The following is a 26,165-nucleotide window of genomic DNA, read 5'->3' as shown; positions in this document are numbered from 1 at the left end:
GCTGGAAGCCGGGCTGTGACCGCCCTGCCCCGCCGCTGCTTCGAGCCTTCGCTGCGTTGTAGCCCTGCTCGTCCTGCCTGCCCAGACCTCCGGGGGGTTCCCCGTTTGGATACACCTCATCTGCCATCTGGAATTTGTGCTCGTCCCTGCCGTTCCAGCCTGCCATTCCAGCCTGCCATTCCCAAGGGTCCGGCCGGACACCGGGATCGGCTGCCCAGGGGTTTGTGAAGCCTTTGTCCCATCCCTTCCCGGGATCCCGGGGCACCGGTGCCGCGGGCTCCCCGAGCTCGCTCCGGAGCGCCCCCTGCAGCCGCGGGGGAACCATCGCACCTGCCCTGCTCACCGGGAGCCGCCCAGCGCCCCTGCCGGCTGCGAGCGGAACTGCACCCGAGGGGAAAGGGCCCGGCAGCCGAGAAGGCTGGGACTGGGTTTGGGATTGTTCGCTGTTACTGCCACAGTTATTGCTGTTTGTTCGACTGGTTAGACACATAGAGATATGTAATAGTAAAGAACTGTTATTCCTATTTCCCACATCTTTGCCTAAAAGCCCCCTTGATTTCAAAATTATAATAACTCGGAGGGAAGGGGGGTTGCATCTGCCATTCCAAGGGAGGCTTCTGCCTTCCTTAGCAGACGCCTGTCTTTCAAACCCAGACACTGTATGATGAAGATGGAAGAGAAGTGTAATTATCAGCCAAAGATAAGCTGTTCAAGTTGTTGAGGGACAGCTTGGGTCATTGGCTAGCCATGGGGTTCTGCCTTTTGCTTTCCCAGCTGATTTGTTTCCCAGATTTCAATTCTTTCCTCAGGTGTCAAGACAGCATCAAACCCTTGCTGCATGTCAGCCCATACAGCATTATGGGCAGAGAAGATATGTGGACCACCTTCTCCAAATCATTCTGCAGTCACTGGGCATTTGTCACCCCAAAACCAAATCAGTGGGTACAAATGGCCCACAGACTGTTCCCACAGAACTCCGGCCAGGTTCCAGTCCCAGCTCTGTACTTTTGCTGGCAATGTGCTTGCAAGCCAGCCGCAGTAGCAATACTGTAGAAACCAGAGTGAAAGCAGAAAAACAAGCGGTAGGATGAGCAGGTGGAGCTGGAGGTGGAATGTCCACGATAGTCTCATTCCGAGATTTTACTCAATTTCTGAGTCAAACAGGAATATTCTCTCTGACATTAATAAATTCCATTCATAAATTCCCAACTAAGTTTTGCCAAACTGTCAGGAAAGATTCGCAACTGAATCATACCAACCAGAACTTGGCACATGCCAGTCTATGGGGAGAAATAAGATAGAATTGGGTTGTGAGCTGTAAAACCTGCCTGCAGAGGCACACGACAGCACAAAGGAGCACATGGCGGCACAGAGAGGCTTGTCTCCACCAGACCCTGGGGCAGGAAGTGTCACTGGGCAGACCCCTATGGAGAGGAGCCTGCTGGGAGCTGACCGGATGGGTGAACAGCCAGTGATCGTCCCATAGAAGGAAGTGTGGTTTTGATGTGGCAACGCGGGATAGGTCATGCCATATAAGGAAATACGGTGCCTTGGAAAAGTCTATAAAACCAGCTCATTCCTTTGAATAAACGATTCAGATTTCCTGCCGGTCTGGGTCTGTGCCTCAATAGCCGACACCAACCCAAGAGGCTGAGATGCAAAGTACAGAATTTTAAGGATGTACAAGCCAAATCAGGGCACCCCAAGTGTGATTTTACACAGGATTCTTATACCCTTCAGGTAGTCAGGTACAAGAGATGGACTAATCAATAGCACCCACATTACTGATTGCTGGTTACAGTAAAATTTTGCAAAGCAGCAGGATTTCTGCTGCAATGTTGCTGCTTGTCTGTTGGGCCAGATGTCCTTGGATTCTGTCTTACAAGGGTGACTCACCTGTGATGTCAAGTGATATTGGGAAGTTTTCCAAGATATGTCAGAGGAACTGGGATGCTGCTGTTATTTCAGTCACATGGCAACATCTTTTATACTTCCTGGACAGCTCTAAGCTGCGACAAAGCAAAGTCCCTATTTCCAGGGCTGGACTAAAGTTTCCAGTAAAAATCCACTTGTTCAGCATATTACAGTGTACCTATGTAAAGGCACAGTTAATACACTTCAGTACTCTAAGTACTGGTTGGTATAATGGTCAGGGAAGGGAATTTTCCTAATGTGCTCTCTGGGTCCCACCAGCCAGGAACCCAAAAAGCTAGTGACAAGATGATGGAGAGCCAGCCAAGATGCTCGGCTGAGAGGGTCAATCCCTTTAGGAATGAGATTTGCTGGTGCAAATTGGAAATTTCCATGGCAGCACTTGGGGCATTTCAGTGTCCCCAGCAGTCCCCTCCCACAGTGTTTCATCTCACCCACTCCCTCCCAGGGAAAGGTTTCCCTACTTGGGTAAAGTCCCTCTTCCCCTGCCCTCCAGCAACCAGACCCAGCAGGAAGTTCAGCATGTACCCAGCACTGCACTCACTGCTCACAGTGATACCAGGGCATATGTCTTGCTGCTTGGTGCTCTGAGGACACTGAAGAATGTGGTTTTTCCCATGGCGATCCAGCACCCAGAACAATGCCCCAGTAGCTATCCTCTCGGTCAGCACCCCCAGCCTAGCCCAGCCTGACCTCCCATAGGATGGGAATAGGCTGCATTGAGCCCCCTCTTCACTTCCACTGTGCAAACAACCCCAGGCAGAGAGAGGAACTGCAAAACAATTCTTAGTGAATTAAACAAGAATGATGGATCTGGCAGAGGACTGGGGCAGGAGGGGCTGGGTGCTGGTCACTGGGCTGGGTGCTCTGTCCCTATATCTGGCTTCCCCTCCTACAGGGTTGTTCAGTGTTTGGCCCCCTGGCTCACCACCATTTTCTTTTTCTGTGGTGGGATGTCATCTCATGGAGAGGTCTCTTGTTCCTTGGGGATGCTGGCTGGTGCAGGTGCTTGGCCTGCCTGCTGCCTGCTCTCCTGAGCTGGGCACCCCTCAGCAGGAGATGATGCCCCATGGCAGCAGTGCGCAGGTCAGAATGACCCCGGGCTGCTTCTGCAGTGCCTCCTTCACCACCTGGATTACACAGGGCAAGTGAGGCTGGGGGACAGCCAGAGGGCTGGCCTGGAGACTCAGCAGCAAGATCCATAGAGGGCTCAGCAGGTATTCTCAGGAGGACCCCTCAATGCGATTCTGTCATAGTCATCAGGGGTGTCAGGGAAGGTATTTTCTTCATCTACCAGCATCTGCATCCACTGCTGCCACTTCCTCCTTGTTGGAGTCACACTCTGCCCTGTACTCCAAGAGGTGCAGGAGCTTGTTGAGGGAGGTGGTCAAGCTGGGGACATCAGGGGCAGCGTCATTCAGTCTCTCCTCCCTCCTCTTGTGTGGCCTTTTTGGGGCCCAAGGCCATTCAGCCATGGCTGATTTGGTCCACAGCTCCTGTATTTCAGGAGCCAACTCCAGAGCATGTCCCTTCACATCAGCCACACTCATGTCCTACTCACTCACCACAGGCAGGGAATGGATGTGACTGAAGTCCTACTGTCCTCCTCCCTACCAGAATTCCAGCCAGTTGCAGCAGCTTTTCAGTCAATGTCTTTATCCCAGGATCCCATTCAGGGCCATGTGTCAGAGATCTAGCAGAGTCTGTTTTAAAAATGCCCCATGTATCTCATTCAGGGGGCTTGTTACTACCTAGTAAAGGTAACTAATGCTACTAGTTCATGAAGGAGACTAAGGCCTGCCTGCCAGGGATTTGGAATTGGAGACGCGTGGTGGTCTGTTGACCCCCTGATTCTGTATGTTCCCCCTGTTCCCTCTCTAGCCTTGGCCACTCCCTTGGTTTCTCCCTATTTGTTCTTGTACCCCAACCCTGCCCAGGGACCACCCCTGGGCCCCTGACAAAACCATCCTGCACCCAGACCATGCTGTTCTCTCTACCTCTGAACATCACGGGGACAAGATGTGATTAAAGCCATCTCAAACCCTCATGAGAGACCCTTCTCTACCTTCTTTGCCATCCACTGCATTGTAACGCTGCTGGCTGCCGGAGCCAGATCACAGGGCTGTCCAAAATGGACTCTGGGATGTGATTAATCGCATGGCCCTAGGAAACCCTTGCTGAGCTTTCAGGCTGCGGCAGTCTGGTAGACTGAGTCCAGCAGTTGCAACAGAGATGGGTTTGAGTTATTGGCCAGAGTTGGAGGTGGAGATGCCTCTGCCAGCCAAGGAATCCCAACATCCATGCCATGCCTCTGCCAGCCATGGGTAGCTGTGGGAAGGGAGACTTTGTTATCACCTCACTCCCTTGAATCAAGGTCCTGCTGTGTCACTCTGAACATGATGCATGTCAATGGCAAGTTATTGGAGAACCTCTGGCCCAGCAGTGCTGGGCTTTCTCCTCCCAGTGCTCCTCCACTAATCCTGAGGGAACAGCAGGATGCAGGTGAGCTTCCTGCAGAGCCCCAAGGTGTCCCTCAGCAGCTTCAGGCAGGTGTGTGACCTAACAGTCCCTAGTGCAGGCTGCATCTCCAAGCAGGGTCATCTCTGACATCAGACCAGGTTGTTCCACCATTCACAGAGTGCGCACCCAAGCCAGGCATTTAAGGCACCATTACAGAAACAGAGAGAGGTAATTTGATCAGTTCCCTGAACAAATGGAGCTCTTTGTTCCCAGGAACACCTCTGCTTTGGGGCCAGAGGAGTGTAATTCCTTCCTGAGGTGTCCTGGTATATCTCCTGTCCCACATGGTGTTTCAGGCTGTAAAGAAATCAGAATACCATCTCTGATGGGGTTAATTCCACCTCCCATGCCAAAATGAAGAGCAGAAGGGAGGATCTCGAAGCTCCCAGGCTTTCTGCTGCAGGGTCAGGACTTCAGAGACATTACCAAGATGACTTTGCTTAATTTTTTTTCTTCACTTCTAGTTCCTGTGCAAGTACTGGAAAGGTGGTGGCAGAAGCCCACGCTAGTTCTAGCCCCTTCTTCTTGCCAGCTAGGAAAGTGCCTCTCAGCTGAGAGCATGAGTAGTGTCGGTGTTTTCGTCGACAAATGGGACGGGGAGCCTGGACAGGTGTTCCAGGAGCCTTTTTATTCTTTTATTCCGTTATCAGTCTCACATACAGAGTTGAGACAGAGATGGTACAAAGCTCACGTCGTCACAGGCATCCAGAGACTTCCTGGTTACAGAGCATTCTTAAAAGCTTCTCAGCCAATGAGCATGCTTCTAAAATTTACAGACAACTGTTTTAACCAATCTTCAACAGCGCACGTACATCTGTTGTACACAATACTTGCTTGTTATGCCTTATATAATAATACACAACATTCCATTATTAACCTTAAACTTATCTATCTTGCTAAGCATAGTTTTTGCAACTTCAAAACCTATCTCAGCCAAACCTAGAAACTCTAACCATTGTTTTAATGTCCTTGCTTACTATGTAATTGTATCCTCTTCTATCTCCAAGTTTTCGCAGCTAGAGCTAATTCCTAAACTCTTTCTGCTTTATTTCTGAAACCTGCTTTTTCCTCACACCTAAGAGCTTTTCCACCTTTTATGTTTCCCCACAAGTAGGACCCCATGTTACAACTTTTGAGTCCTTATAAGAACTGTAAGACTATTCCCAATTAAATATACAGCACTGTTTGCACTTGGTGGTTTTTCCGTGCTGCAGCATCTCTTAGTTGGGAATGTCCTTGACTGCGTGTGGCCTATGCCCTTGCTCAGCAGCACTCATAACAGCAACGAAACACCCATCTCCTCCTGCTGTGTTTTTTGCATCCATGGGTTGTAAATCCTTTACAGAAATGTATTGCCAGCTGTCTTAGGATATAGGAAAAAACTGGGATGCTTTCTTCCTTGTTTCCTGGCTCCTCCTTTTTCTGGATGTCATGGTTTAGCATAGTTTGGGTTTTTAGTAAAGAGGGCTTCACTACACTGGACTTCAAATAAAATTCTCCACTATCAGAACTACCTGAAAGTTTTAAACTCTTTTCAAATAGTTGGTGAGGTTTGCAGGTGATGGATTGATTCCAGAGTGAGACCCCAAGAAAATTACAGGTGACTAACAATAACACCCTGAAAATTGGCCATGCAGACTTATTCCAAAGGTGTAACAGGCTCTGTGCAGTGTGATCCATGATATCCTCCTATCTTCTTTTTTCAAGATGGGCAAAAATTTCTGTCAAGAATAAAAAACTTGAGACTTTCTGTTTGTCCAGCAGCTTCTGGGCCCTGTGCAGTGCAGGGTCTCAGCATCTAAAATATCTGTGAAAGAATGGCTTGTCCCTGGGGCACAGTGTGGCTTACTTCTATAGTGGGCACTGAAGGCACTGGCTGCTCACATAGGTTTCACTGTCCTCCAGCAGCTGGAAGGAGAATAATTCTTTTAAGTTTTCTTGGAAGAAATCTCCAGCCTCAGAAAGTCCATGGAGCTCAGCCCAATGCTAGTGTGGGGCAGGGGGTTGATGAAGGTGTTATGTTCATCACTTTGTTTTTCAGAGGTGGCTGCTACCCAGTCACATGAGGTCCTAAGGTGCTGCAGCTGGGCAGTGAAGCCCAGGGTGAAAAAGGACCAACAGATGCTGCAAGGTCCATGTGTGGTGACTGTCTTTTACTTGATGTCTCTCTCCCCTCTCTCCCCCCTTTCTTCTCCCCCCCCCCTTCTATTTCTTTACCTTACATTTATTGTTAAATAAAATCCGTATTAATGACTTTCACATATGGTCTTGTTTGCAGCTTAATTTGGGCAGAGGCATCTGGCACTAATCAGTTCTTAACAAAGCTCATCCCTGAACAGTGGCTTCAAGGAGGTTTTTGACCCTCTGCTCCATTGTCCCATCTTGGCTGCTGAGGGAGAGGATGGTTCCAGCAGCAGCTGTTAGTCTGTCCCCACACTAGCTTCCAGGTCAACAAGAAAGTTCCCTTTTGCAGCCAAAACTCCTACAGGGACATTTACTGGGAAAAGACAGTTTTTAGGGACAGGAGGCATTATCCAGTGCAGCTGGATGAAAACAGTGAGTTTTCTATTGAGCCAGCCCTGTCTTGGGGGGAATATGCAGGGGCAGGAAGCAAAGGCCATGAGAACCATGTCCCTGCTCAGGGCAGGTGACCCCAGATCCATCTTTTGTGTAGCCCCACTATGTAATGCCTTAATGTGCATATTTACAATCAAGTGCCCAAGTCCTGTATTTTACAGATTTAATGCTGCAGTGCATCCCTTTGTTTGCAGGCATCACATTTTGATGTCATTAATTGTATGGTGAGGATTAATAAAACATGAAGTTTAAAGATGCCTAAATCACAGTAGGAAGCTGATAATCTCTGCCAACAATAATATTTGCACTTTATTTTCATCCTAACATCCAGCCATGGAGTGGAGCTTGGGCCAGGGAGCAGCACTACTGCAAATGGACAAGGTGAGGATGGCACAGGGATCCCAACCTGCTCCTTGGGCATCACTTGGACATCCTTGGGATGCTGTGCACACAGCTAGACCAGTGATTTAAGGCTATGTTTACCAGGACCAAAGTAGGGAAGAGACATGAAGTGGCCTTTCTACATGTAAAGGTGATATCTCTACATGGATGTGTCTGCCCTGCTCTAACAGCACATCCTGTGGCCAGCCACGGTCTGTGCTCTGGGGACCCACCACCCAAGGGCATGTCCCTTTGGGATGTCCCCTCTGGAAGGGGCAAATGGTCCAGGGCTCTGGTGCTGGGAGATTTGTGAACCACCAAAGCTGTAATTTGGCTCTTGCAGAGTCTGCCTATGTCCCCCCTCCCTGCTACAACTCCCAATGCCAATGACTTGGCTTGCTGGGGCACCACAGTGTGACAGCCCTAGGGCTGAAATTGAGGCTGGGAATGTGCTGTTTCCCTGGCAGGGCTCTTTCCTCTCCATCTCTTTGCTGCCTAACAAGCATCCTTGTCAAAATAGCTTATTTCATTCCAGAACAAAGTTACCTGAATACATTTGGAAGTTGTACTGCACTTTCAGGGTAATCAGAATTTAATTTGATGCAGTCAAGGCTCTAAAAAGATGTTATCAAGAGGAACATCAAAGCTGGATTCCTGCACTTGGAAATGCAACTGGAATGCATAGTCCAGATTTCTCATTTTATTGGAGACTTTCAAAATATTAGTCTAAATAACAAAAATTAAAAAATATCAGTCTAAAAACAAAAAAAAAATATTGAGAGTATTTGCAAATTAATGTCTTTTGTAGACGAACAAAGGCCCACTTCCTTTGCATGTCAGGGACAGTCTCTTATTAAATATTATTAATTATACCATTTGCTGTGTTGAATAATTTCTGCACTTGCAGAAATTAAATCTGAAGCTTATTTTCCTTTGTGTTGAACCATGCTGCTCTTTGGAGTCCCAATCCTGCAAAGTGAGGATGCTCCCACTCAAGAAAGGGAGACCCTGTGGGTGCAGAAATGGGGGGAAAGGTGGGATGGGGACCTGGGCTGTTTCTTTTGTGCCTATGTCTCTGTTACATCCTTGGGACCTTTTATCATTCCCAGATCTTGGGATAGCTGATGGAAAGCTCCAGCTCTTCCTAGTGAATGCAATTTTGTGACAGTTCCACGTTTTATTTTCAAAGTACAATTTAGGAGGGAAGAAATGTGCCTCTGGGTCTTTTGAGTGTCAGGAAGGTTGAAAATGTGACCAAAAGGGGACCCTGGATATGGGGTGCTCCTTTTGGGGAGGTTTTATTTGATGTGGGGTGACAATGTGTTAGAGCACCAGTTGGTGCTGGGGCAGGGGATGGTGGAGCAGTGAGCTTAACCATTTTCATTGAAACACCACAATTTCTGTGCCAAGTTCAGTCAGTGTATGCCAAGCTGGTTGCAGGGGTGAGTGATGGTAGCCACTGCAGCCATCGACCCCCGCTCCTCCTTTAGCTCCTCTTTCTGCAGAGGCTGATCCCACATGCCATCATGCCCCTGCATAGGGGACACAGGAGACAGCCCCAAACCCAGCTTTAGCCCTCAGAAATATGTCAAGGAAGCTTAGGGGGAAAGGAGGCTCAGTCAACTTTGTTAGGGAAATAGTACGGATCTTGTGTTCAAACCTTTGAAGTGTTAATTAAAAAGAATTATGCAAAGGAGCAAGGATTTGAAACATTCATTTGAATCTCAATAAGGCATCTGTATTAAAAATAGCAGCGAGATCAACTACAGATACAGCAGTTTTGGAGCAGAACAGCCCTGGCATCCTTGGTTCTGCTGAGTAGAGGGTTCCTGCCTGCTCCCTGCCCTAGATGGGTGCTGCGGAGCAGAGCACAGCACAGGGAAAATATTTTGTGCCCATTATTTAAAGACCTTGAGAGCATTTCACTTAAAAAAACTCCAGTGGGGTCTGGTGTGGCACTTAGATGTAGAGCATGGGTAGGAAGAGAAGATGTATGGGTTGGCATGGTGGATGCAGGGCTGGGACCACTCCAGAGGCACCCAACACAGGGCACTGGACACCCCATGCAGACCGGACTTCAACCCTCCACCCAGCACAGTCCTTTCCAAGGAAACCTGGGAGAAAGTGCATCTCCAGCCCATCTCTTAACTAAAACCCCCAGCATGTTCTGGCTCTTGCTCATTCCAATAAAAAGAATCCAGGGTATTAATTATGAGATCAGTGGATAACATCGTTTACTTTTGCACTGTGCAAACCCTGCAGGAATGTCAATGCCTCCTGCCCTTGGCATCAATTCTGCAAGGGCATGAGCAGGTGGGTGCCCCAACCAGCACTGAGGGGGCTGTGGTAGGCTGGCAGCACCACTGGGGTACCAGCACCAAGACCCCAGGCCTGCAGAGAACCAACACCCTTAGTTCATTCCCAGCATGGGAGCAGGTGGATGGTGAGGGCATGGGGCCTTCAGTGGTGCTGGCTTAGCTAGGTAAGGTGCCAGGGGGTTGCAATCAAGCAGCCTCGAAGGGGAGAGCAAGGAGCTTTGCTGGGGCTGCAGTCCCATGGGAAGGGTGACAACAGGCAAAGCTGGAGCCACGCTGTAAAATTCTGCAGTGATTTCAAAGGCTGAGGCTGTAACCTCAGCTGTGGATTTGATTAAAAATGGATGAATAACAGCCTGACCTTGGGCAGGTCTCAGGCAGGCACACCCCGTCGGGAGAAGGCGATGCTCTCAGCTGAAACATGGTGTGTGGATAACCCTGATGCCTGCCTTTCCACCTCACAGAGTGCGATTTCCATGGGTTGGGCCTCACCTGTCCCTTTACAATGCCGGAAGTCTGCAGAGAGGAATTCGCAACCGAGGGCTGGGTTGTCGGGTCCCCCTTGGATGTTGCTGGTACTTGGGAGGGTGTGTGCAGGATTCTTCATCTGCTGAACTCCAGAGCCAAAACCAACCCCAGCGCTACCAACTTAGGAAAGGGCCTTTTACTCCTGCCAGGTGACATGAGGGTCGGGAATGATGGGGGAAGTCAGAACATGGGAATCTCCCTGCTCTGCTCTCCAGGAGTTCAGAGGCTCTGGTTCAGTAGCACTTCACTGGCTCTCCATAGCATGGAAATAATTCAGTGGACTACAAGACAGCTAGAAAAGCCTATTATCTGTCACACTGGAGCAAATCTTTTGAGCAGCACAGCTTGGAAAAAAAGCAGGGCCGTGGGCACTTGGTGGGCAGTGAGGTGTGTGAGGTGCAGGTAGGCAGAGCAAATAGTCACTAAGCCATTGCTGAGCCCCAGTGGGCAGGGAATGGAGAGAAGGTGGGCATTTTTTTAGTCTTTCTACAAATATATTTGGGACAAACAAATATCAGCTTGGGATTCCTTGCTTATTTTTACTCAGTAGCATATACTTTGCAAAAGAATTAACACAACATTGGGCTGCTTTGAAGCACGGCTCTCCTTGTAGGAGCTGGTTTGGGACAGGATGGACTCGCTAAAAATACAGCCCCAAACCTGGTGGTCAATTTCTGAGTGCAAAATTTTGCTCTTCCAAGTGAAGGTGATGGCTGGAGAAGCTCTTCCCCCTCCACAAACGTCAAAGCCTCCCACTCAGTTATGCAGATCCCAGTATTTTCTCCTCTGGGCTTTTCCTCACGTGGTTTTTGCATCTCCCAGCCCTTCTCTGGGTGATGACAGCTCCCTGCAGCCACACTGCTCACCAGGGACCTGCCTGGGAATATGAGTTGGGGGTAGGCTTCCAGAAACATCCTGCTCTTTGATCTATAATTTAAAAACCATTTTGTTTTGTCTTGGTTCCTTTAACCAGAAATTTGCTAGAGCAAAAGAACACAATACCCCTTCAGGAAAGAAGAAATACACTCATTCTTTCAATTAAATTTCTCCTGACTTTAGTAAAACTTTTTCCCGGTTCCCTCTTCTGAAGCAGCAGCTTTTCTTTTTTTTAAAAAAATTTGTTTTTGTGATCTCCAATTCCACTGAGACAGAAGAAATCAGCATATCAGAGAAAACAACAATCCTTGTGATGCCCAGCAGCCATTAATTAACAAATTATATTTAAAAAAATTTCTGCAGATAGGATTGTTTTCTGGTGATGTTGCCTTTTCTTTTGTTGGCACTGAGACAAGGAAATTCTTTATTGCTGAGATAGAGCAGATTAAACCATCCCTCTCACACTGGATGGCTTTGTGTGGCTCATTCTTTTGGTCCCCAGATAAAATATCCTGCCCCCATTTTTACCCTGCTGTGATGGGTTCCTGCCTTGATGGGAAAGAGATGCAAGAGTATGTTTGAGCCATCACATCTGTCCCCCAGCTGAACCAGGTGTCCTTTTCATCAGCATGAGCATCCCCAGAGGGTGGGGGTCTGAGCTAACCTGAGTGGATTCAGTTTCAGTGGAACATCTGGAGTCCCACCAGGTGGTCGACCTCCTCCCTGAAGTCCACAGCCCCAACTGGCAACAGCCCCAGGAGATCTCCTCAAGTGGTTCTGCTCTCCTTCCCAGCATCTTCCCAGGCTTCTTCTCTAAATTTCAGGACTATTTTGGTCTCTCCTGTCCCTAGCTCTCATACCCCTACTCTCATACCCCACTTCTTCTCTAAATTTCAGGATTATTTTGGTCTCTCCCAGTCCCTAGCTCTCAGACCCCTACTCAGATAGAAGTAGGCTCTGTTGGGAGTTGTTGGGACTGAGCTCCCTGTTCATGCACTGGTGGCCAAAGGTGGCACCCGTGGGTCTCCAACCAACCTCATTTCAGTTCGTGGTCTCCAATGGTGAGGAGAAAAATGAGCCCCCAAAGCCAGCTGTTACAGAGCCATCCCCCAATGCTCAGCATTGGGGTCCCAGCCTTGTGACCAGCTCTGATGCCACAAGGCAAAGGGCAGAAAACTTCCCTGGGCTGTTGGAGCAAGCCAGCTGCTTGTCTTTGGCCAAAGAACCTTGGATTCCCTCTTTGCCAAGGTCCCCTCTGAGGGCCAGCATCCTTTCAAAGGCTCCAAAAAGTGTTGCCTGCAGCCTATTTGCAGTGGGGATGAGTTGTACACATGCTGGGGGACACTTAATTCTCCCAACACAGACACCATCATGTTTCTTTGACTGATCTATAAATGCTCCCTTGGGGCTGCTGGCATTAGCCTGACGCAAGTATGGCTGCAGGCAGGAGCTCCACGCTGCCCAAACCTTTGTCTGCTGCCATGGGCACCACAGGGACATAGCCCTCCTGGGAATCCAAGTGTCGCCGTTGGGGCGGTCACTACACACATGGACAGTGCCTCTTTCAAGGGCCAAAAAGCCGTTTATTAAACAAAGCAGCCTCTTTTATACACCTTTTGTATGTTATCATTCGTGTTACGTATTCATTGGCTGCTAAACTACTACAATAGACTCATTGGCTATTATTAACCACAATATACTATCATTGGCTACCTATAGTATAAGCATTCAAGCATTCAGAAAAATAACAGGAGCAAATATGTTGCTATTTTTCTCCTATTGTTTAACTTTCTTGCTTCTGTTGATATTACATTCTCACAGATAAAAATCTCACAGTCCTTCTCTAGCCAAAGTAACAGGCCTGAGCCATAATTTTACAAAGGCAACAAGGCCTTCATTTTATAAGGTTTTACTTAAATGCCACATCCAAGTGCTGCCCATACCTCTACCTGCTGCCACAAGCACTGTGGGGCCACAGTGCTTCAAGGGCAAAGAGCAGGGGACATGCACAGCCACAGCACAGAGATGTTGCATCAAAATACACTTTTTTTCACCCTCTTTTCATTAATCATGTGGATTTCCCCACTCAGGGGCCACAGGCTTAGGCGGGCAGTGTACCAGGGGAAATGATGGAGGGCACCAGCAAAAGCGGGACATGGAAATCTGCCTGTTCTGCGCAAGCAGCTCCCCTATACTGTTCTTGGTGACCTAGTTAAATTAATTTTGGTGGGTGTTTTTTTTTTCTGGTGGGGTGCTGGCTTAATTAGCCAAAAGATGCCCTGATTTCTTTCTTTTGGAAAAAAATCTGAGTAAGATCTGTCATTTAATTTGTCAGCTAGTGTGTTCTCATGCACCATTCATAGTCCCAGGCACCACAGGTACGAATTGCGGACAAGCTCTGACCACCACCTCTGACCTGACTTGCCCTGAGGATTCCTACTGGAAATCTACTGGGATTTGCTGGGCCCCTGTGCAGCCCTCAGCCTATGGCTATGAGTGCAATGAGTTTGCTGGACTTGATGACATGGGGAGTGATACCTGAGGTGCTGGGTGCTTGCATGTTGCTCAACAGCACAGAAAAACCTCCTTCTATGCTCCTCCAGAAACTGGAAAAAGAGTGTTTTCTCTTAAAATGTTTTCTTCTCCCTGTGGCCCTGGAGAGGGCAGGATAATGGAGCAGCTACCGAACTACATGCTTCCAGGGAAACGTGTCAGTACTTCTAAAACTTCAGAGGTTAAAACATTGTCAAGTTATTTTTAGTAGTTTTTCATTTGTTTTAATTTGCCATTTGTCAATATGCAGGAAGGAACTCAGAAAAGCATCTCTTACTCCTGGTGGGTTGCTTTCCCCATGCCAAGCTATGCTGTGCTAAGCCAAGATGTGCAGACCTGAGCTGTGCAGGGACAGACTGTGCTGAGCTGAGCTGTGCTATGCCTCTGAAGCACCTCTGCTATGAAGACAGGCTGCAGAAGCTGGGGTTGTTCAGTCTGGAGAAGAGAAGGCTCTGGGGAGACCCTATAGAACTTAGAGACCCTTCCAGTGCCTAAAGGGGCTCCATGACAGCTGGAGAGGGACTTTTAACAAAGGCCTGGAGACCAGAGGGCAGGGTAAGGTGGGATATTGGGAAGAATTTTTTCCCTGTGAGATGAGGCCCTGGCATAGGGTGCCCAGAGAAGCTGTGTCTGCCCCATCCCTGGAAGCGTTCAAGGTCAGGTTTGACAGGGCTTGGAGCAACCTGGCCTAGTGGAAGGTGTCCCTGCCCATGGCAGGGGGGGGGTTGGAACGTGACGGTCTTTGAGGTCCCTTTCAACCCAAACCATTGCGTGATGCTATGATTCTACGCCATGCCATGTCACGACCGACCAAGCCATGCCGAGAGGTGCCGATCCACACTGTACCATGTCCAACCCAGCCGTGCCAACACCAACAGGTGGCGACACGTCCCCATGGCAGCCCCAGAACCAGCCGCGTCGGGGACGCGCCGGGGACGCGCCCGCGTGGCCCCGGTACGTCTTGGCGCGTCCCCGCCGCGGCGTGAAAGGACTTCGCAGAGCTCGTCTCCGCCTTCACAAGCCCCCCCCTCTCCGTTTTCGGGCTGGTTAATCCCGTGTGTAAATGGCAGCCAATGGATGCGGCCGTTGCGCGGGGTTGGGATTAGCGGCGGGGCGAATGGCTGGCACTTTTACTGGGATTACAGAACAAAGAACTGCTCTCCGTGCCCGATTAGGGGTGTGGGGGGAAAAAAAACCAACACCCCCCTCGGGTTCTTTTCATTCTTTTAGGCCCCCATCGGGTCGTACCGGCTCCGCCCGGGAAGCGGCGGGAGGCGGGGGGAGGCGGCTCCATCCCGGCCCCCGCCCGCCCGCCCCGCCGCTCCCGCCGCTCCCGCCGCTCCCGCGCAGCCTCGCCGGGGGAGTCAGCAGCGCCGCGCCCCAACCGCCCGCGGTAAGGAAAAGTTTTGGCCCCCCCCTCTTCTCTTGACGGGTCCCCCCTCCACCCCCAGTCACGGCCGTGGGGGAGCAGCGGCGGGGGGCATGTGGGGGTGGTAGGTGCGATGGGACGCAGGGGGATATTGAGACTGGGGGAATGCTGGGGAGTGATAGGGCTGGGAGGGTGTAGGGCTAAGGCATGCAAGGGGGGGCATCAAGATTCGGAGGATGATTGGGAGCGTTAGGGCTGGGGTTTTGCAGGGGGGCATTAGGGATCCTGGGGGAGGGTAGTGCTGAGGGATGCAGCTGGACGTTAGGGCTTGGTTTGAGTGCTGGGAGATGCAGAAGGGCAACAGGGCTGCTGTACGGGTGATACGGCTGCAGGGCTTCTAAACGACATCAACGCACAGGGGATGTTAGTGGGCAGTAGGGTTGCTGGGGAGATGTTGGGACTGCAGGGTTAGGGGGGGCAATAGGGCGGGGGGGCATGCTGGGCTCTTTAGGGCTGAGGGATGCTGGGGGCAGTTGGGCTGCTGGGGGGGATGGTAGGGCTGGGGGATTCGGGGAGACATTAGGCTGGTGGGGGTTGATAGGGCTGTGGGAGTACAGTGTGGCATCAAGGCCTGGGGGATGTTGGGGAGCAAATAGGGTTGCTGGGGGGGATGCTGAGATTATTAGGACTGGAGGGGTGCTGGAGGAGGAATGTCAGGCTCATCACTGTGGGAGAGTTCGAGGGGGTAATAGGGATACTGGGAGCTGATAGTGTTAGGGGATGCTGCAGGGCAATAGGGCTGGGGGATGCTGCAGGGCAACAGAACTTGGCAGGGGTTCCGGGGATATTAGGGTTGGGAGGGATACTGAAGATCTGTAGGGCTTGGAGATGCTGGGGATATTAGAGCTGATGGGGGTGTTGAGCTCATTTGGGCTGGGGGGTCATTAGGGCTGGTGGGGAGAATGCTGGGGATGATGGTGGGCCTTGGGGTTGGTGGGATCCATGAGGGCTGTGAAGGGAGCAGTAAGGCTGGGAGGACCTTAGGGGTTGGGGGTGATAGTGCTGCAGAGGGGGGTGCAGGGAGCAGTAGAGCTGGGGTGGTTGCTGGGACGGTTGAATAGAGGATGTCAGGCTGGCCCTCAGTGCACACCACCTCAGTGGTGGCCCACATCCTGAAGGCAGTTCTGGGGCCACCACCTGCCCTGGCTGCCTTGGACGGTGCCAGGCAGGAAGGGGAGCTGGAAGCAGGGCTCTGCCGGAGCTTGCCTCCTCTTCAGTGGTGTGGGGATTGGTGACAGTGCTGCTGGAAATAGAAACACAGTGTTGAGCTGATGAAGTGCTTGGGGCTTCACCTGGACTGGTCACTGGCCTTGGCACTGTGGCCCATGGGCTGAAGGAACAGGCATCCTCTACAGGGGCAAGTGGAGGATTTTCGGTGCCAAGGGATGACCGTGATAGGGAGAAAGTTGCTCCCTGAGGAGCAGGTGCCCTTGTCCTTTCAGTGCGTGGGGCTGGCAGTGGGTTTATCTGGGATAAGCTGTAAATTGGAGTGATCCTATTAATGCATCTTGTGCAGGAGTGAGCCTTGGACCTGGTGGTGTTGTGCAGGTAATCCTGGGTGTTTGCAGTGGACTCTGGGCACAGCCAGGCGAGGGCACTTCGGGAGGTGATGGTGCCACTGAGCACCATAGCAGAGCCATGGGACTAGGTGCTATGGGCATTTTGGGGTTGGTCACCACATCCGTCACCTGTCAGTGTACAAGCTCTGGGCATTGGAACTGCCTGGGGACATCAGCATGTAGCCTTGCATAACAGGAGCCCTCAGCTTCAGGGTGTCTGCTCTTTGTGCTGCTCCCACTGAAGGAGCTGTCGGAAGTGCTGCAGCTAGGAAATAATCTTGTGGATGTGAGAGCCTTTAATTCCACAGAGACCCCAACAACGCATCCAGACCCATTAAGCTGGTTGTTGCTCATCTGAGCCCACAGAATCCCCTTCTGTGGAAACGGCTGCAGCACTTGTTCTGAAATGAGAAAGCAATATAGGGGCCACCAGGATGAGACCTGACCCTGCTGGCAGCTGAGGGGCTGGGGTGCTGAAGGCCATGTCCCAGTGCCTCTGCTGCAGCCCCTGCAGGCAGAGCAGCAAGCCCTGGCACAGCAGCATGTGCTGCCATTGGAACAATGTCAGCAGCCAGTCGTGTGTCAGAGTCATGTGTCAGGGCAGTGTGGTTCTGTGAACACCCGCAGGTCCCCTGCTCTTCTCCCTTCAGCCTTGCAGAGCAAGAGTCCCTGTGACCACCGGTGGCGGTGGCCACTAAGGGACAGCATGCCCTGCTTTGGGGCTGTGCCACTGGTTTTCCCATGCACCCTGGCTGTCCAAGCTGGCATCGCCTCTCAAAGCCACAATTTTGGGGCGAGACCTATTAGGGATCTATTGCCACTGTGGGCAGGAGAAGGGATTGGGCAGCTGCCCTCACATGATGCTTGCAGAAGCAGAGGAATGATGCCAGGGATGTGCTCTGGTGGCCACTGCTGCCTGCTTCTGCTGTCCCTCATTAGAGGGCTTTCCCATCTCTGGAGGAGCTGCTGGTGCTGCCACTGGTTGCTGCTCGTTCAGATTTTCTAATGAGAAGCTGGGATAGGTGAGCAAGAAGCTGCTCAAGGACATGTTTAGCAACCTGGCTCTACCAGCCTGGGCGAGATACAGTGCCCTTACTGGCAGCCCAGCACTTTCACAAGAACCTGGCATGTCCTTGCATGGGGGAGGAGGTGACAAGGAAGGTAGGCTTTGGGGCCAGCACAGAGGATACAGGTCTGGCTGTCCCACATGGTGTGCATCACATATAACTGGAGTGATGCTCTGCTTAAAGGAAGGAGAAAATTACCAAACCCCAAAGTCTCAGGCTAAAACACATGACCTCTCACTGCTGGAGTTAATGGGGGATTCCCATCTGCTTCTCCCACAGGAAATAGCTCAGATTTTTTTTGGCAATTTTCAATGCCCTATACTTCCTTCAGGAATTCTGGCAGTGGCAGCCCAGCAGCCAGGCTGGAGGAATGCAGAGGACTCCAGCCAGATGTTCACTGCATGGCTGACCCCTGGGGGTGGGCACAGGGCTTGGTGTTGGCTATCCCCATCTTGGGCAGTGGTGTCCTGCCCGCAGTAGTGTCCTGCCCTGCCTGTCGGGGCGTGGTTATTCTGTTGTGCTGCCAGCATCCATTTGCAGATGCCTGTGGTGAGTGGAGGTGGTGGTGGTTTGTATGTGTGTGTGAGTATGTGTGAATGGATCCTGCTGCTCCAGAATGACTGGGCTGAGGTGCAAGTGGTACATGATGGTTTGGGGAAGGGGGTGATGAGTGGGTGAGGGGCTGTGTTATTGTTCTTGCTTTGCTCCTCCAGCCATGTGTGTGGCTGCGCTACACCTTGTTGGTAATGACAAAACTTCTTCAGGGCTTTACTGGGGCAGCAGAGGTTTGCCACCACCAGAGGCCTTCTCGAGGACAGGGAGGAGGAGAGGAAAGGACCTACTGGGAGCCCCTCCCGAGATGGAGATAGCTATCCGGGAGCTAAATATGTATTTATTGGCTCATTCATTGGGAAGAGCCCATCTGAAAGCTGTGGGGAAGGGCCTCTGGTGTCCATCTGGATTATGGCCAGAGCAGTGGGGCTGGGGGTAGATAGCAGTCCCACCTGGAGGTTTGCAAGGGAGGTGGCAGCTCTTTGCAGACTGGAGTGAAGCTTCCCAGGACTTTGCTCTGCCCTGTGGCAGCCCTGGCCCTTCACAGGGCATGTACTCTTTACATCTCTTGAAACATTGTCTTTAAAAAGCAGTCAAGAGCTGCAGGAAGCTGTGGTGGCCCCAGGTGGGCTTTAGGAATTGTAGCCTTGGGGATTTCTGGCTTGCCATTTTGATGCTTCATTTCTTGGTGCAGCCCCCTTCGTTAAATTTGCTTCAAGCCCTCTCCTTGCTGTGGGAGCAAGGGAAAGAATCCGTTGAGGTGGGATGCTGTGGAGAAAAGCACTGGGTACATAGATCTCCGCCTCAGGAGCAGACTGTGCTGAGCAGTGTTTACGTGAGTCCGTGCAAATGGCTTCTGTTGGAGTTTTCTGGCTTCACGTTGTCTTGTCTCTGCTCTGTACTGGTCTGGCTGGTTTAGAAAGGCAATCTCAGTGGAATGAGTAAGGGACCAGCGAGGAGCATCACTGCTGCTGCACAGCCATGTGGATGTCATCATCCTTTGCCAGCGTGTCTCTCCTCAAAGCCAATCTCCACCTCTCATATGAAGAGTGAGATGTCCATCTTCATTTTCTTTAAATCTCGAACATCAAATGGAGCAAGTGCCAGTGGGTAGATTGGTGTGGACCCAGGATGGGTCCTGGAAATGTGTCATCTAGTGCCCACCTGTGTGCCTGAGACTTCTGCCCCAGGAGATTGAAGGGACAAGCCCAGGCATCTCCTGCCCATGGGTGACATCCCCTATGGGGTGTGCTAGGGTCTGGCAGTGCCCCTGAGCTGTCCAGGTGGGTGCAGAGGCTTGTGATGGGCACCACAGACCTGTTGTTGAACTGTTCCAATAGCCCCACGGGCAGATTAATACCTGGGAGCCCAGGGGGTGCTTTGAGGTGTAGAACCCTCTGGAGATGGCTGGGAAGAAAAATGTTTTTAACCATTTTTAATTTTTGGATAATTTCTTGAACTTTTTAGTGATGTGTGTGGATGCTGGTTGCTGCCAGGATTGTGTGTCCTGCTTGGCTTGGATGTACCCTGGAGGAGAAATCTCCCCCTGCAATGGATGCACAGAGGTTGGAGAGACTTACATGCTTCTGAGAGAAAAACATGGTGCCTGGGCCTTGACAGCCAGCAGCAGACTTTTCAGTCCCACTTCAAATCCCTGGACAACGTGGGATGCCGGCCATGGGTTGTGCCAGTGGCATAGGCGTATAAAAGTCCTTGGCTTCCTTCTCCCTCACTAAAAAAAAAAAAGGCAAAAAACCTTCAAAGTTTTTCAACAGGTGAATGTTGTTTGGAAGAACATAGAGGCAGTTGGTCTGGCTTAGGGAAACTTACAGAGTGGGAGTCTTCCAGAGCAAGATGACACTGGAGAATGAAAACATTGCAGTGGGTGAGAAAGATCTCCTTGGTTTTATCTGGTTGCTGTGCTGGAAGATGCTTCACCCACCTTTAAAGGGATGAGTGCATCTCTGTGCCCAGGTTTTGGCAGAGCTCACATTATGCTTTTAGCTCCAGATGTGTCTGTGTGGATGTGTCTCCTGCCTGGTAAGCCACCTACTACTCAGTACCTGTGAGAGGTGACTTCCCTTGGGGCACTGGCTGCCGTGTCGTTCATTTGCTGCTGGGCTTCAGCCTGGTAGCACCAGAGAATTGGCTCTGGGCAGTGGAGACGGCTCTGGCCATCGCACCAAGCTGGAGGTGGCTCCCTGGAGGTGGGCAGAACTCCCACGCTGACAGGACAACACATAGATTAAAAGGACAAACCCAGCCCTGCTGCTAATTAGCAGCAATCCAGCTATACCAGAAATTAACCCTATCCACTTCGTAAGGGCTCAGCGCCAGGAAGCATGCATGGCACGTCGATGGCACGATGACACGAGGGCTAGTGCCAGTAAGGCAGATGCTGCCCTCCCCTGCCTGCCCGCTGTCAGTGAATGCTGCAGGATGCTGAAAGGTTTTGGGTGAAGCTTGAGACAAGCTGCTGGTCCATACCCTGCTGCAGGGCTGAGATCCCAGAGGGACATTGGTGGCAAGGATAGGGTTTTCTCTGGATGGATGCTGCTGCTTAGGCTTTTGCAAGAGGTACCATAGAGGATGGGTTGCATCCATGGTAGGATGGATACTGAGTCTGGTGGGATGGGTATTTTGGCATGTCTCCCCTGGCACTGATAGGATGGGGCTGTGCCCACTGTGGCTGTGCTTTGGGATCTGTTTGTGGCTTCCACCAAAGCCACACTCCTTCCCACTGGGCTGGATCTCTCTGCTTGTTTCATGGCAGGGTAGGAGACAGGGATGGAAAAACCTGTAGGAAAGGCAGGATTATGTCTCCCTAATTAGTAGGGGCCTGATTATCATTTCTTCCCAGAGCTCTGGTAATGATTAAATATGTTGGAATTATCTTTTATTATTTGTATTGCATTATTATTTAGAAGGCTGGGACCCTGTTTGCTGTGCAGACAGGGAATGACAGTCCTTGCCAGGAGGAATGCTGTCTCTGGCTTCCTGGTCTGGGTAGATTGGGGGTTGAGCTCTGTGTGCCTGTGGCATTACCCAAATTGCTACAGCAACTCCCCATCCCGGCACTTAAAAGGATTTAAAGCATTGAATTGGATGTCTTTTTGCTTGCATGTGCGTCACATCTGTTTTAGTATGGGGGAAAAAAAATGTGCATTACTGTGACCTCTAAAATCATGGTTTGTATAGAGATTTAAAATTATATGTATATATATATATTTTACACCAGGATTGTCAAAGCCCAGGCATTGGCCAGTGCTTTTAGATGCTCTGGCATTACTGTTGGAGGGCTACAATAAAGCAATCTTGTTAGGTAAACATAATGATGTTACGAGCCACCATCTGCTGAAGAGCTGCTGTAGGGAGCAGTGGGAGCTGCCTCCTGTACTGCTGCTCCCCTGCTACTTCCTGCTGCCTGGTGTCAGATGTGTCCTAGGAGAAACACGAGTGGCTGGTATGGATGGAGAAAAGGCTTTTTCTTATGGCTTCCTTCCTCTTAGTCAGCTGGGATATGAGCTGTTGAACCCTTCCAACTGGTGAGAACCAATTCCCACTGGAGCGTAGTGGGGTGATGGTAGGGTCATTGGCAAGTTTCCCAAAAATTGGGCCACCACATTGCTGAGCGGTGGAGACCCAGATGTATAGGGATGCTCTGGTCTGTGAGGACACCATGAGATGCCACCAAGTCCCTGGGTCCCACAGCATCATCCTTGCTCCCACCTGAGCAGTGGGACAACACCATCCTGGTGGCAGCAGGGACCCCCACACCCCCCTGGGTGTAAACTTGCAGTCACTGGCATGAGGGATTGCACTTGGTCAGCAAAATATGTGAGGAACTTCGCTTGTTTAAAATGCCTTTGGGGTTTGGGTCTTAAATAAACATCCTGGTTGAGGTTTGGGTTGGAGGTTTTCATCCTGGGAAAGGCAGGCATGGGGGGAAGGGAGCTGCACCAGTGCCCTGAGCCTGCATGCACCTTCTGACAAGGTTAAAAATTAGCTTCATTAGAAGAGGATCACTGGAAATAAATTGCTCTGCACCCTTTAGGGGAATCGGTGGGCTGTAGTTTCATCTTGTCTTTCTGGGGAAAAATGCCCAGAAACCGTTTAAGTGAAATTACAGCATTTTACCCTGAGCTAGAGTTTGGTATTTTTGGCCACCAAAATGCGCACATCTCCATGCCTCCAGATGAAGTTCATCCAGGATCTTGAATCACGGAACCACAGAATGGCTTGGGTTGGAAGGAACATTAAAGATCGTCTTGTCCCACCCCCTGCCATGGGCAGGGACACCTTCCACTAAGCCAGGTTGCTCCAAGCCCCATCGAACCTGACCTTGAACACTTCCAGGGATGGGGCAGCCACAGCTTCTCTGGGCACCCTGTGCCATCAAAGGTGAGGGGTTCGCTGGAGTTCACTGCATGTGCCAGTCCCCTGCCACCCCTGCCCCACAGCTCCTTGGGAGATGCCAGGCTGGGAAAGGAGCATGCTGGGCATCAGGATCCCACAAGCAGAGTGCCCCAGTGCTGTTACTACAGATCCACAGGCAGAAGCGAGTGGATGGTGACATTTAACAGGCTGTTAAACATTAAACTTGTCAGAATTAGTGTCAGGCTGTTTTGGGTTTGTTTGTTTGTTTGTTTAAAATGAGAGGGGAGAAAAAAGACATTTAAGAGAGACGAGCATGACCCATGTCATGCACTGATCAACCTGGTGCAGTGTGGCCCTGTCTCTTCCTGTATGAGCTCTTGGAGTGAAGACCTGGCTCTGGGATGGACCCAGGACCCACCTGTGCCCTTCCCATAGCTCCTTGCTGGATCCTGCTGCATCCATTCCCCTCAAATACTTGTCAGTTAGGTGGGCTAATTTTCCCCTCCACCTGTCTAAAGGTTTGGAGGGTGGAAGAGTGAGATCAGTCCCACTTCTCACTGGTATTGTCTTCCCACAGCCACCTGCCAGCTTTCCCTATGCCACCCATCTGAAGATTACGTGCTCTCTTGAAAACTTCTTTGTTTCCCCACATTTTCTGTTGTAATTTATGTACAATGCCACTGCTTGTTGAATAACAAGGTCTTTATCTCTGTGGGAATTACACCTGCAGAAATCCAGCCCTATTGCTGCCTGCATGAGGCTCTCCATGATAAAAGACAACTCCAGCACCACTGCTGTAATGAAAATGTTTCCTCTACTTTTGCATCTGGCAAGAGTGATGCTTGGCTCCCCTCTGCACCTCATCTCAGTGCTCTCTGATCATCAGCTGCTCGGGTTGGGGCTTGAACCCTGATAAATTTTCTCCCCCGCTTGATTTATTTCTCTCTCCCCTAGCAGCATAGGGTCCTTGAATATATTTTTTCTCCTTTTGGTTAATTTTTTTTTTTCCTGCAAGCAAGATGCATATTTCAACACTTGCTGACCTTTGGGTGCGCTGCGGACTGATGTGGCGATGCCAATGGACAGAGCAGAGAGTGTGTGTCCCACAGGGCCAGGGTTGCCTGTGGTCAAGGCTGGTAGCACACTCCTGGAAAGGGCTATTTTTAACTGCTGGGCTGGTGCTGGGTTGCCGTCAATGCACTTGAGCACGTAGGCGTCCTTTATTATTTTAAACACGATCATTCAAAATAATGTGGAATTGTCTCTGCTGTGGGGAGCTGCTGCTGTGGATGCTGCAGAATATGGCTTTTGCGTGCTATGGGGGTCTCATCCGTGTCTAGACTGGTGGGTGGATTTTGCTGTGGCATTGTCCCCATGGGGCATGGAACCTGGTGCCTGTTGGCAGCTTGAGCTGGCACTTTGGAGGTGCAAGACCAGAAGAGCAGAAGGGAAAATGTCTCCCCATCAGGGCTGCAGGTGCGGAGAGCAGCGGGAGGGTGCTGGCTGATGGCTGGCTTGTCTACATGTGCTGCCCCATGTCCTCATGGCTCCACACTCTACCAAAACCAAAATGGCAGCTACTGGTGCATACAACATTGCTTGTCTGTGAGCCAGGACGTGTTGCTAGGGTATCTCTCTTCTTCCTCCTCCCCATAACACTCTTTGTGCCTGGATCTGGTTCAGGGAATGCCAAGCTGAGTCTATACCCCCACTGTGTGCTCCCTGCCTGAAAGCCATTGTGATACCTATGGAAAACCTTCCAGCAAACACCATTCCTCTCAACCCTATGTGCTGTGGGTGTGCCAGGTTATCTGTCCTCCTACCTTTACTAACCCACTTTTCTCAGTGATGCTATGACAGATATTTAAGCCCAGAACCTTCCTTCCCAGTATTGATTTTGCTTTCTGCTTGAGTCTGTGCAGTGCTATTGGTATTTGGAGTAGCTTGAAGGATGCTGTAGAGAGACAGGCTGCCACTTTGGGGTGCTTTGTGTCCTCAGTAGCAAGGCAATGGACATGGGGGCTGGGGGAGGTGTTCACGGGGATGGAGCAGTATCCCTCCTTGGAGGTGCTGATATCTGGGGGGGTCATGGTTTGGGGCTGTAAGAAGCACTCCTTGAAGATGCTGGAGAGATGCAAGATCACACTCAGCTCCTGGGGAAAGCCTCTTCAGGATGGCTGGGCTGGTTTCTCCTCCCAGTCCCAAATCATTGGCCTTGGGTAGAGGTTAAGGTGCTTCCTCCTATCTTGAGGAGAAACAGCATTTTGCTTTGAATCAGGTTTTGGGGCTCTATCTGGGTCAACAGGTTATCAGAGGATGAGGCAGAGTAGCTGAAATAAATCCTATTTAAATATTTACCTGCCCACTGTAAAGTAGTTCTGTGTCTACCTGCCCTGGCTGCATGTGGAGCGAAGAGCTGTGCTGAGTGCTTGCCAGCTCCCTGGGCACAGCATCTGCACCCTTGCTGCACCCTTTGCCTAATTGCTTCCCACCCCTTTAAGAAGAACTGATTGAGAAATGAATTCACAATCCCAAGCTTTGTGGATCCAAATGTAGATGCTGTGACTGCTGTGGAGTGGGGATGGATGAGGGCGAGTGTGCTGCTTCTGGTACTTCTGACTGAAGCAAGAGGTAATTAGGGGGTTTTGGTGTTGGGGTGATTTGATGTTTGAAAAGTCTTATTTTTACTGGTTCCCACAAATTTTGTGGCATATGAGGCTTCGTGGGTCTTGATGGGGTTTGGGTGATGGGTCTGTGCTCAGCAATGTCCTGAATTGGGGTGATGGAGAGGCTGAGTTGGTCTCTGGTGGCACATCCCCTCATTGCCCAACTCACAGATGATCACATTGGAGAGTTCCCATTTTTCAACTCAACAAGCCTGTGTACAAAAACTAAGCTGTGAACCCCAAAAATAAACCATATGCTCTCTGCCTTCCCTGTCACAAGGTGGTCTTCCTTTACTCAGCCCCCAAAATCTCCTTTTTGGAGGACCCAGACCCACCCTCCCCAGTCTCACGTGTCCTGGAAGCATCACCAGCTGGGAGCTAAGTCAGCATCAAGCCACCTCTCACACACACTCTCATGGTTTCATGATGCAGATATATTTATTTTCTGTTATTTACGAGGTACCTGAGCCAAGCTCTTCCTTCGCCTGGAGGCAAGGAACCAGGGTGCTGTATGGCTGCTTTGACACCCTAATCCTGCCCCGGGCACCCCAGGAGGTGGTGGGTACTGGACCTTGGGTGCTTATTTCCCTGGCCTTGCATCTAAAGTAGGCTCTGAATTCGGGACGCTGCTTCTCTTGGCGCTTTGTCGGGCGCCAGAGCTGCCGATTAAGGGAAACGTGCCACAAGGCAGGTTTGCTTTGCAGGATTAAAAGCAAATAAATATTTATGCATTATGCAAAGCAGCTCTGATAAGATATGTGTGTCATTGGGAATTTGAAGCAGTTTTGACTTGGCCCTGAGATGAAGGGGTGTGTGTGTCGATGCGGTATGGA

At 50.7% G+C, this 26,165-nt stretch overlaps 1 protein-coding gene across 10 annotated transcripts in view; it reads left to right on the top strand.

The window, feature by feature from the left end:
- The first annotated feature begins 15,005 nt into the window (after positions 1-15,005).
- GTF2IRD1 (GTF2I repeat domain containing 1) overlaps positions 15,006-26,165 on the top strand; it is a 72,979-nt gene continuing 61,819 nt past the window's right edge. For 9 of the 10 annotated variants that reach the window (XM_039562805.1, XM_039562811.1, XM_039562812.1 and 6 more), the window contains exon 1: positions 18,263-18,286. In XM_039562805.1, the coding sequence (XP_039418739.1) occupies positions 18,278-18,286 (9 nt within the window). In that variant the 5' untranslated portion in view covers positions 18,263-18,277. Of the gene's footprint in view, positions 15,076-18,262; positions 18,287-26,165 lie in introns of those variants that run through there. The other variant, XM_039562803.1, reaches the window with a different exon arrangement.

This window comes from Corvus cornix, chromosome 19, assembly GCF_000738735.6.
Source record: "Corvus cornix cornix isolate S_Up_H32 chromosome 19, ASM73873v5, whole genome shotgun sequence".
Taxonomy (NCBI): domain Eukaryota; kingdom Metazoa; phylum Chordata; class Aves; order Passeriformes; family Corvidae; genus Corvus; species Corvus cornix.
This window is presented reverse-complemented; position numbering and strand designations above follow the sequence as displayed.